Raw genomic sequence first — 12629 nt, forward strand, 5'->3', positions numbered from 1 at the left:
CAAATATAACCCTCTTTCTTTGGCTTTGCTTTTTTCATGCCAGTGTAAATGACAAAATTCCGGTGGCAAATTGTTCTATCTTACAAAGTCTTTCTCCTCACACATGCACACACACACACACACACACACACACACACACACACACACAATCTGGTGTAGCAGTGCTCTCTCTCTCTTTCTCTCTCTCTCCTCCATCCTACCTGCGAAATTTCATAAAGCAGTTTGTAATGCTCCTCTCTCTTCTGCAGCGAGCACAGATTGCAGCCCATCCTCGGCGTCACGGGTTCGCAGGAGCTCTCTCTCTCCCCAGAATCAGTCGGGGGGTCACCCTCCAGGAACACACACCGTCTCTCATCAGTCTGCCCTGAGCACTTCTACCACACACACACTTTGCACAGAGAGCTCCGATCAGCAGCACATGGCACGAGCGCACCAGCGTGGTTCGTGTGTGTATGTGTGTGATGCGATCACAGCAGCAGTAGTAGTAGTAGCAGCAGCAGTCGTAGCGATGTCAGTCTCCTACTTCTCTCCCCCCCTCTCCCTCACTACCACACACACACACACACACACACACACACACTCACACACACGCTCTCTCACCCACACGCTGTGGCTCCCGGTCACATACACAGACACTCCCCCTTCTCTCTCACAGCCTTTGCACATGCCTGGTTCATGAATAATGATGACGGACCTGACGCATATGTATCAGGGGAGGTGTGGCTGGGAGAGTGGGAGGATTCAGCGGCCCGTGTGGAGCTGCTCGAGCTCATTAAGGCTCTGCCACTGTAAAGACAATGAATCTCCTTTGTGTTAGTATCAGAGGGACTGAACGTAGCGTGCAGGCTGCTGTATTAACATCCATTGAGGAGAAGGTCTCTAATAAAGCCAGGATTCATTTTATTTGTAGTAAAAGGTATTATGTACACTCTGGAGCAGTGATTTCGAACAGCCCTTTAAGGAAAGATGCTTCTGAGATGATTAGAAAAATTAGAAATGAAAAATTGAATGGACCACTAGGTTATTATTATTTATATGACTCAGTACGGCTAACAAGAAAATCCTAGCAGGCAGAGAGAGGGGTGGCGGTGGGGGGTGGGGGGTGTACAGAATTTTACCACAAAAACTCTAGCATATGCCTGTGGATGAGACAGCTAATTATATTTCCAAGATGTGTGCCAAGCAACAGTGAGACAACAAGGAGGCACCGCAATAAGCAGCACCTCTAATTTTTTTTCGTCCTAAGAGACCACAGTTCTGTGCACTTCGGTATCTATTGGCTCACAATTCATGGGTCAAAGTTCACCTAGATAAAGTCAAGGTGACCACTACAAGGAACAAATGCACATATTTTACATCCCACATATTTTCCCGTTCAGCAAATTGGCGTTTTTTTATTATATGGATTGGTTTTATTTGGCTGTTTTAGCTTTTAGATTTTGTTTTTAGGTGTTTCCTGTGTCAAAAATCGTACATTTAACCATATAGAGTTTGAAGGATGTCTGAGGAACATCAGCACGTAAAGCCTGCCTTAAGCCACGTATTCATAATCATGAGCATGAAAACTGGTTGGTTTATATGCTGTTTAGATGCACTTTCTCTCAATCTATCAGCAGCAAATTGCTGGATATGAAACGTGCTGAGGTAAACAAAATACGAGCCAAGAAAAGAGGGAGGAGGGGGTGACAAACTGTTATTGAAACCCAGGAACCAGAAATGCACTCTTCACAATCAAGTCGTCAAATCATCGTTCAAATATATCATGGAGAAAAATATTTCAGTCGCAGCACTTTAATGAAGCATGGCAATGGTGGATGAATAAAATGATCCAAAGCAGCACAATCTCATAATGCCACACACACACACCGCAGTGATTGCAGGTGTCATCGTATTATAATGGCATCTCCAGAAACAAGTCAGCAATCAGAGCCGAGGAGGTTCATAGTGGGCTGATAATAGCAGATGCGTCCCTCTGACTGTGATAATTACAACACAATAGACCAGCAGTGGAGTACAAATCCAGGAGTCCCCTCGGAGACAGGAGGGAATCATAACGAGCTGTAATTGTTAACAAATTGGCCCTGGAGTCAAGAACCACTCACACACACTCACACACATATATATGTCTATGCATGACTACTGTTATGGATAGATGATCTCCCACCAGTTGGCTATCAGCCTCTTTCCTCTGGGAGAAAATAATCTGATTTAGTGGGCTTTAATTTCCCTCCACAGCCTGAGGCCAGACTGGGAGAGACCCTACCAACTGTCTACAGCAGAGATGATACAAAAACATCTCATTCTGGATCTCTAATTTGGTCATAGTTTCACAGTTGTTCATTGTTTATATAAAATACATATGATATTGTATATAAACAGAATTCACTGGAGTGTCTACAAAAAGACATGTAGTGGCCTCCAGAATTATTGGAACCTTTCATAAAAAATCTGAATTTTATTTTTATTTAAAAATAGTTCTTTTTCCTACATGATTTACAGTGCATCCGGAAAGTATTCACAGTGCTTCACTTTTCCCGCATTTTGTTATGTTACAGCCTTATTCCAAAATGGATTAAATTCATTATTTTCCTCAAAATTCTACAAACAATACCCCATAATGACAACGTGAAAGAAGTTTGTTTGAAATCTTTGCAAATTTATTAAAAATAAAAAACAAAAAAAAAAGCACATGTACATAAGTATTCACAGCCTTTGCTCAATACTTTGTTGAAGCTCCTTTGGCACCAGTTACAGCCTCAAGTCTTTTTGAGTATGATGCTACAAGCTTGGCACACCTATTTTTGGGCAGTTTCTCCCATTCTTCTTTGCAGGACCTCTCAAGCTCCATCAGGTTGGATGGGGAGCGTCGGTGCACAGCCATTTTCAGATCTCTCCAGAAATGTTCAAGTCTCGGGTTCAAGTCTGGGCTCTGGCTGGGCCACTCAAGGACATTCACAGAGTTGTCCTGTAGCCACTCCTTTGTTATCTTGGCTGTGTGCTTAGGGTCATTGTCCTGTTGGAAGATGAACCTTCGCCCCAGTCTGAGGTCCAGAGCGCTCTGGAGCAGGTTTTCATCAAGGTTGTGTCTGTACATTGCTGCATTCATATTTTCCTCGATCCTGACTAGTCTCCCAGTTCCTGCCGCTGAAAAACATCCCCACAGCATGATGCTGCCACCACCATGCTTCACTGTAGGGATAGTATTGGCCAGGTGGTGCCTGGTTTCCTCCAGACATCATGCTTGCCATTCAGGCCAAAGAGTTCAATCTTTGTTTCATCAGACCAGAGAATTTTGTTTCTCATGGTCTGAGAGTCCTTCAGGTGCCTTTTGGCAAACTCCAGGCGGGCTGTGGCTTCCATCTGGCCACTCTACCATACTGGCCTGATTGATGGAGTTCTGCAGAGATGGTTGTTCTTCTGGAAGTTTCTCCTCTCTCCACGGAGACACGCTGGTGCTCTGTCAGAGTGACCATTGGGTTTTTGGTCACCACCCTGCCTAAGGCCCTTCTCACCCGATCGCTCAGTTTGGCCGGGCGGCCAGCTCTAGGAGTCCTGGTGGTTCCAAACTTCTTCCTCTTATGGATGACGGAGGTCACTGTGCTCATTGGGACCTTCAATGCTGCAGAAATGTTTCTGTACCCTTCCCCAGATCTGTGCCTCGATACAATCCTGTCTCGGAAGTCTACAGACAATTCCTTGGACTTCATGGCTTGGTTTGTGCTCTGACGTGCATTGTTAACACTGGAACCTTATATAGACAGGTGTGTGCCTTTCCAAATCATGTCCAATCAACTGAATTTACCACAGGTGGGCTCCAATCAAGTTGTAGAAACATCTCAAGGATGATCAGTGGAAACAGGATGCACCTGAGCTCAATTTTGTGTGTTATGGCAAAGGCTGTGAATACTTATGTACATGTGCTTTTTTTGTTTTTTATTTTTAATAAATTTGCAAAGATTTCAAACAAACTTCTTTCACGTTGTCATTATGGGGTATTGTTTGTAGAATTTTGAGGAAAATAATGAATTTAATCCATTTTGGAATAAGGCTGGAAGATAAAAAAATGTGGAAAAAGTGAAGCGCTGTGAATACTTTCCGGATGCACTGTCTGTTGATACCCTTATGGACTCTTAGCTGCAAGAAAGAAGCCCTTCATCAGAGCATGTCACAAAATACAGCACCTGAACTTTATCAAGTGTCATTAGAATTACAATTGGCATAGTTCATGGTGGTCAGACAAGACTTAAATCAACACCATGAGCACGTTTTGTGACAAAAGGGTACTGTCTAAGGGGAAAAAAAGCACCTGGTACACACTGTAAAATGGATCATTGTGGCTTTGGGGTTGTTTGGAGGGGTACAGGTTCGGGGCTTTGTGGTTAGCACGTTTGCCTCACACCTCCAGGGTTAGGGGTTCAATTCCCAACTCTGCCCTGCGTGTGTGGAGTTTGCATGTTCTCCCCGTGCTTTGGAGGTTTCCTTCTATCCTTCCACTCCCAGTCGAAAGACATGTGTTATAGGATAACCAGCATCTCAAATTGTCTGTAGTGTGTGAATGGTTATGTGAGTGCATGAATGTGTGTGTGTGGGTTGGCACCCTGTCTCCTGCCTTGATCCCCAAGTCCTCTGGGATAGGCTCCAGACTCCTCACGACCCTGTGTAGGATAAGCAGTACAGAAAATGGATGGATGGGTTGTTTGGTGGTTTTATTGGCTCTTGTGAAGATCTGCTTAATGCACAAAACCTGGTTGCCTCTGCCAGGACGACAGGCTTGACCAGTGTCAGATCTTGATTTCAACATAATGAGGGGTTAAACAGACTTCCAAATCAAGTCAAAAAGTGTTAAAGAAACAAAAAATCTATTTTGGTCTCCAACCTTGTTAGACATTACAGGAAGAGATTCAGTGCTGTTATTCTCTCCATCGCTGGCACCACAAATTAATTGTACATCATTTTTCAAACTTTTTTTTTGTGCTTGAACTATATAATGCAAAACAAAGTTCACAATATCACATATAGCATGTGTTATACTTTATATACTGTATCTAATCATTTTCACTCAATTTCACATAGGGTACCAATACATGTAGAGAACCCAGTACATGATATTGATGACACATACAAGCTCATAAGCCCGTACAGATTCTTTGCCTCAAAGAATCATAGATTTTTTTTTTTTGCAGTTGCCAGGCAATACCAGATCCCTGAAGTGCTATCCACTAAAGTGTCAATTTTACATCAAAGGGTCTTGTTGTGAGAGGAGAGAGTACAGAAAAAGGGGGTATGATATTGCATTTCAAGGGCTGCATGTGGCATGAATTAGGATTCAATTTCAGGCTTTAGGAGCTACGAGAGAAGGTTTGGAATGCTTCGACATGTTTCTCTATACCCCTCATAGTAGGCAGACCATAATCATAAGTAGATATATGCTATACATCAGGAAATCAGGGTCAGATTTTATCAGGAGGATATCTGTATTAAAATATTTGCTTCTATCCTTTGCATCCAATTTACAACTCAATGAATGGCTTTCCGGCATTTTATTTTCCCATCAACTTGAATGTTTTCATCACACACAGCTATATGTTCACATTTATGACCATAAACGTATTTAAAGAGCATTACAGTCATGATATCGAGGCATATGCAAATATAAAACACTGTAGCTGTCTCTGTAATGGACAATTTAATCAGCCTGCATTATTGTGCTCTTTGATTTGATAGCCTTTATTTTCTTTTTCCTTCTAATGAACTCCATTCGGAGAATGAGAATATAATACATACGCGACGTGATACCATACTTGTTTAAGACACTCTCCCAAAGCAAGCATCATTTCAAGATTACTGGAAGTGTTTACTCCTAATCTGCAGGCACTACCTACAAGGCGACATCTGTCTACAAAATCAGATGGGAATAAAATTGTCAGTTGAGCTTGTCAAAAAATTTTGACAAGGCTGGAATCCTTTCAAAAAGTGATAAAAACATATTTGATAGTCTGGATGGAAATCCATTCAGAGTTGAGCTCATGTGTCAGCTGTGAGTCATATTTAAAGATCTACAATTCCTTCTGCCTTCATAGCTATGGCTTTGTTTCTGTATTGATACCAAATTCTACATAACATATGAGGCACAATTAAAGATGCTGGAAAAAATACATACAAAATAATAACAGACTATATGCTTTATATTCACAGGAAACAATTCTGTCTGTGCACATACAGACTCAAGCTGTTCTCACTTTTTTTTCTATCAATATATTACTGAAACACTGATATTAGTTTTTTTCCTGCACACCTCTCTTCTTCTTTTTCCTCTCTTTCATCCACCGCATGCCATAGTTGCCTAAGCAGTAAAGAAGATGCCCTGCTTTCCTTTCATAGACTTCCCACAGAGCAGGCGTGGAGAAGCCATCCATCCTCACACCAAGGGTCCTATTACTTCATTTCGCCCACTATGTCTTTTGTGAAAGGTAGAGTTGATATGTACCTCAGGGCAGACAGTCGTTCCGTGTGAAACCCAAACACAATGCATCAAAGATTGACCACTGACCCAGCAGTATGACCCACCCAAGGGATAAATGTTAGGACAACAGAAAAACCTGACAATTCACTTGTTAGCAACGCCCACAGTTGGCAAAGAGGAATGAGTTCTCAGTATAGCATTGTGGTAAAGATGTGCAACAGAATGATAAAGAGGAAATGATCAAATGAATTGTGTGGAGGGATGAAATGTTCTGGTTGATTCCTTCTTATAAAAACGGTGTCGCTCTAGTGTAGCGGCTCAAACAATAATCACACCGTTGTTGCCTCTCGAGACCAATCCCTCATATGAGAGGAAGAAAAAAAAAATCCAAGCACTGATTTTGAAATGGTTCAGTAAATGGATTTTTATTAGAAAATCGTTCAGACTTGCAATGCTTGGAAACACTGCAAATATTATCAAAGCAGCATATTATATTGGTAAAGTAAGTAAAAGCGTGTGAAAAATAAAGACCATTCTGTCTCTCTAAGGTCCCAAGTAATAAAATCAGCATATTCACAGCTGCACAGAAAAGATACGTCAGTAACCCAGTTATTTCTGTTCATCTGGCTCCTTTGAAGTAACTCAAAGTAGGTTGGGTATGACACCAAATCAGGTCACGTCATTTCTGATACTCACAAAAAGCTAAACTCCAAATGCCTTTGTGCTGAAACCAACAAATGACTGCAGCTGTAAACATTTTGTGAAAAAAAAGTGTCTCTGAGGTTGTTTATATTCACCCCACTCGCTGACTCGCTGCTTGCTTCGATTGTGGGCCTCCCACACAGGGCCACAGCATCTCAACACTAGTGAACTATTTCAACAACTAAGACACTTCCATCCCAAGATCTCCAAGCACTGCATGCTTCCAAAATAAAGCGCAAATAGAAAACCATACAAAAATATACATGCATACTTCTAGGCTTTTCCACAACCTTTAACCTTCATGAGAATACCAGATAACAGCGTTTTCTCCTCAACTTTACTCTAAGTTGAGGAAAGTGTGCATTCTATGGATGTGCACTATTTAAGTGACAGCAACAACTAATTGACGATTCAATCATAAAAATAATTGGCAGTGAATTTCATTATTGATTAGTTGGTCTATGTTATGTAGCACACTGTGGCATGCTGCACCACTTGACTTCATGTCACAAGCAATGTTTCAGGCCGTTAATGTTGATCGATGCTGCATCATTTAATTTTCTTAACATACACAGTGTACATTCGTAATATACTGTATGCTATGGTTCGAGTCATCAACTTGCCTTCCTGCTTTTAGTTCCTATCGAAAGTGCTGGGATCAATTTAAGTCGAGTCACAAATTCTAAACAGTGAAAACTAAGAATCAACTCCCAAGCTTTGAAGTTGATTCCACAAACTGAAATTGATTCACCTTGCACAAACAAACAACAAGCCAAATTAATCTAGCATCTGAGGGTTTCTGCTAGTGAGAGAGCCGGTGGATATCGGGCTTTATTTGGAATTTTGACTGGTCATTATTGAACAAATCAGGGCTTGAAATCCAGGTAATAACCTCTCCTAGCAACTCAGAGCATTGGTCTATTGACCAAGCTGGCATATAATTGCAAAAAAAAAAGAAAAAAAAAGTGTGTGGAACAAGTAAATAAATCTTTACAACAACTCTGTGCCCTAATGTTAGTCTGTGTGACTCATCTGGCTGACAAATACTTGATAATATCCTCATGCTGTGACTCAGATTATCTGATAAATGTCAGCCATATTGTATTATAGTTAGAGACCTGTTGTTTAATTAAGGCTAGTTTTCAGAAAATGGAGGCAGATGCAAGTTCTTTTTTACCAATAAATAAATAAAAAAACAAGGCTCATAAATAGATTATAACTAGGTTCCATGGCATCAAACACACAACAAGCCAGGTAAATCAACTATAACGCAGAAAACAGAACTTAAATAGTGGTTCTAATTAGGGTGAAACACAACACAGGTGAGTGTGATTAAGTGACCATGTGACCAGATCATGTGACTAATGGGGCGGATGGGAAATGAAGTCCATGTCTCACAGTCGAAACCAGAGCTGACAAAATTTCTGTAGTAGTATTAGTTAATTGAAAGAAATATTGTTCAATAAATACTTTTTGGTATTTAGTACATTAAAATCCCAGCTAATTGATTAACTGAGAAAAAAAATTGATTATCAAAAACAAATCATTTGTTGCAGCCCTAAATTAAAGCAGGAAGAAATATCTTTTAATAATCAGTTTCATCGTATCTTTTAATAATTATTTTGATTTGCAAAGGTGTGGTGAGTTTCTCACAGACAGCAGGTAGTAACATTATTTTATTCTGGAGTGTGAGAAAATTTACCAAGTGAGCTGTAAAAGAGTTCATAGAACGTAACAGAAATCCAATAGTCTCTAAATCATAGCCACACAAACACACATATTTCACCATGGTTTTAGCACTGGGTGCTAATAGCTAGCAGTGCTCAGTGAATAGGCTCCTGATGGGGTTATGCCGAGCAACATAAATTACAATCCAAAAAAGTCGGGACGCTGTGTAAAATGTACCTAGAAACAGAATGCAATGAACATCTGGAAAGGCACCATCAATGCTGAAAGGTATATACAGGTTTTAGAGTAACATATGCTTCCATCCAGATTCCATGCCATGTTTACTTCTGAGAGACTCTCTAAGATACTCTTTTTATACCCAATCATGTTACTGACCTGTTGCCAGTTAAACTAATTAGTTGCAAAATATTACTCCAACTGTTTTTTTTGTTTGTTTTTTTTTAATAACACTTACTTTTCCAGCCTTTTGTTGGCCTGAACGTTTTTGAGACGTGTTGTGGCCATCAAATTCAAATTGACCTTATTTTTTCCTTAAAATGTTACATTTACTCAGTTTACACATTAGATATGTTTTCTATGTTCTATTGTGAATTACATATGGGTTTAAGAGATTTGCAAATCATTGCATTCTGTTTCTATTTACGTTTACACACATCACATGCAGATCACACACATTACATATGTTTCTCTAAGGCATATATTCTCAATTAGATGTAAAGTTATACCATTGATGAAAAATTACATTTAAATATTCAATTCTAACTCCAGTGAATGTATAAAATCAGGCACATATAGGTCAAGAACGTCAGTTAACTCTCACATTAAACATAATCCATTAATTTTCTATGCCGCTTATCCTACACAGGGTTGTGGGGGAGCATGTAGCCTATCTCAGGGCACTCGGGGAACATCCTGAACAGGGTGCTATCCCATTGCAGGGCACAATCGCACACACATTCATAATTTGGAAATGCCAATCAGCCTACAACGCATGTCTTTGGACTGGGGGAGGAAACTGGAAGAAACCCAGAGGAAACCACAGGGAGAACATGCAAGCTCAGCGCACACAGGGCAGAGGTGGGCTTCAAACCTCCTCGGAGGTGCGAGGCAAACATGCTAACCACTAAGCCACCATGTCTCCATTAAACATCATAATTGATCCTAGTGTCTTTGACTGCGGCTACGGTAACTCAAATGACCACTCTTTACAACCATTGTTAGCAGAAAAGCATCTCAGAACACACAACCAATCGAACCTTGATGAGAATTGGCAACAACAGCATCTGGTTCCACACCTGTCAGGAATCTGAGGCTACAGTGGGCACAGGCTCACCAAAACTGGACAGTCGAAGATTGGAAACACGTCTGTTCTAACTGCTCAAAATTCTCTGGCTCTTCTCTTTTGATATCTTTCACTAACACTCTGTTTCTGCAATAGCTCGTTGGATGTTTTTTGTTTTATTGCACCAGAGACTGCTGTGTGTTAACCTCCCACAAGATGCTTGATGTGAACATTAACTGAAGCTCTTGAGCTGTATCTACACAATTTTATGTGTTGTGCTACTGCGACCTGATTGGCTATTCGGATAATTGCATGAATATGCAGGTGCAGTGGTATTTCAAATACAATGAATCTATAACAAGGGGAAACCATTTCCCCTCTACTGGTTAAGAAGTGCCATGTCCTGCTCTTTCATTTCTTTCATTGTCTCATCCTCCTAGCCTCAGCTATAGGCCATGAATGACTGAGCAAATAGACACGGAGAGGAAATTCAGTATCACTGAGTGAGGAACCACTTCTAAGGGCCTCAGTCAGCTCCCTAGCTCCCTAGGACCCTGGCTCACTACACATTGGGACACTGATTATTTCTGGTGACATGAGTACGTATTCACATTGTAAAATATCACCACTGGCATTTATCAACAACAAGAAGGACTGATATCTTTCTGACATTATATGTCATATAAATTTGTTAGCTGTAATCACATGTGTTTCTGTCATAGTACTTCAAGCAGGATAGTAGGCTAGCTAGTGGATTTTTTTAAATAAAAACATTAAACAAAAGTCATTAGACTCAAACAAACCGCATATAGAACGTCAAATCAAGTTAAAAAAAAAAAACTAATGTAAGTAATCATTTGAGAGCTACAACAACGATAACGAGCTACTTACATTTGTAGATGAAGTTGGTTGAGAGTTCATCCACCATTTTGTTGAGCTGAAAGGCTTCAGAAAATATGACGTCATTTCCAGTAAGGGAACGTAATAAGCATTGATGTGCCCTGGTTATGGATTTTTTTTTTTTTTTTTGGATGGATTTTGCAATTGAGACAGCACTTAAAATGACCGACTCCCTGATCAGTGCCCTGACTACTGAACTGAGTTGATTGAGATACACCCTTGATCTCTATTCTTAACTCCCTGGCAGACTGTAGTGGGCCCAAATTAAGCTCATACAATAAAGTGTCTTTATTACTTCTTTTACATTATTTTTCGTTACTCTTTATGTGCTATATGTATTTTATGTCCTGATCAAAGGAAATTATTTTAAAATGTGAATTATAAATAAATCTTATTTAATGACTCGCTTTCTTTCTTTCTTTTCTAGTCACATACAGTATGCACACTTATTATTATCTATGCCAACTGTACCTAGGATTTTAGAGGTGTGTATAAATGCGAGTCATAATGAGCCATACTTCCAGTGGCATAAAAACGTATTTTTGTTTGTTTGTTTGTTTTATGCCAGCAATCCCAACTTCCTGCTGAAAATTGTATATAGCTGTGTACATGACAAAGCAGTACTGTATCACTGAACTTGCCCTGTCAGGGAAAATTTTCTGCAGGTTTCTCTTGTACAGGACCAATTAGGGTCATTATTTAACCCATTGGATTATATTTTTGCATCTAATTGACATGCGATTAGTGGCATAGGTGGTTCTGGGTGACAGCTGCCAAACTTAAATAAGCCCTGCCACCCCAATTGTCTCCCTAACCCTGACCTCTAATCACTCTAATCTCTCAGAGATCCTGTACAAATTATGGGTCACAGCTAAGGCAAGCCGAGTTAAGTCACCATTGTCATGTTCAGGTCAGGTTTGGGGCCATACAACACTACAATAAATTTGGACATATAGAGAAACTGTGACAGGATTACAGATGTTTTCGTGTGCCCATTTATTGTGGACCAAGAAATAAATAAAATATTCAAAGACAAATAAGCTCACAATAAACACACCACTGCTCACCACCACTGAGGTGGTCTAGTGGGTTTATATTTGATCACACCAAATTATTAGGACAAATGGCTCCACTGCTGGTGCCTAATGATCAGCATCATCTGTATACCCATATTTCTTATATTGACGCCAGCATCGACTTCCATCAGTATGCATATAAGAGGAATAGATCAACTGCAGATGCCATCTCATATGTTTTACATCTGGCCCTCACCCAATTGGAGAGCAGGGACTCTTATGTTAGCCTGCTTTTCCTAGATTTTAGCTCCGTTTTTAATACAATCTTACCTCAAACATTGATACACAAGTTAGAGACACTTGGGCTGAGTCCATCATTATGTAACTGGGTATTGGACTTCTTAACAAACAGGAGACAGACTGTCCTGAGCCTCCTGCTGTATTCTCTGCTGACCTATGACTGCTCAGCTACATTCCCGAGCACCCACATTGTCAAGTTTGTGGATGATACAGCAGTAGGACTAATTTCCCGCAGCAATGAAACAGAGTACAGGCTAGAGGTGGAACAACTGGAGGC

General features: G+C 40.4%; 1 protein-coding gene across 1 annotated transcript in view; it reads right to left on the minus strand.

Moving 5' to 3' along the window:
• Positions 1 to 422, minus strand: part of pdzrn4 (PDZ domain containing ring finger 4) — a 53958-nt gene extending 53536 nt beyond the window's left edge. Inside the window, exon 1 of the mRNA XM_053641772.1 lies at positions 201 to 422. Within this exon, the coding sequence (XP_053497747.1) occupies positions 201 to 269 (69 nt within the window). The 5' untranslated portion in view covers positions 270 to 422. The remainder of the gene's footprint in view (positions 1 to 200) is intronic.
• Positions 423 to 12629: the final 12207 nt, after the last annotated feature.

Source organism: Ictalurus furcatus, chromosome 14 (assembly GCF_023375685.1).
Source record: "Ictalurus furcatus strain D&B chromosome 14, Billie_1.0, whole genome shotgun sequence".
Taxonomy (NCBI): domain Eukaryota; kingdom Metazoa; phylum Chordata; class Actinopteri; order Siluriformes; family Ictaluridae; genus Ictalurus; species Ictalurus furcatus.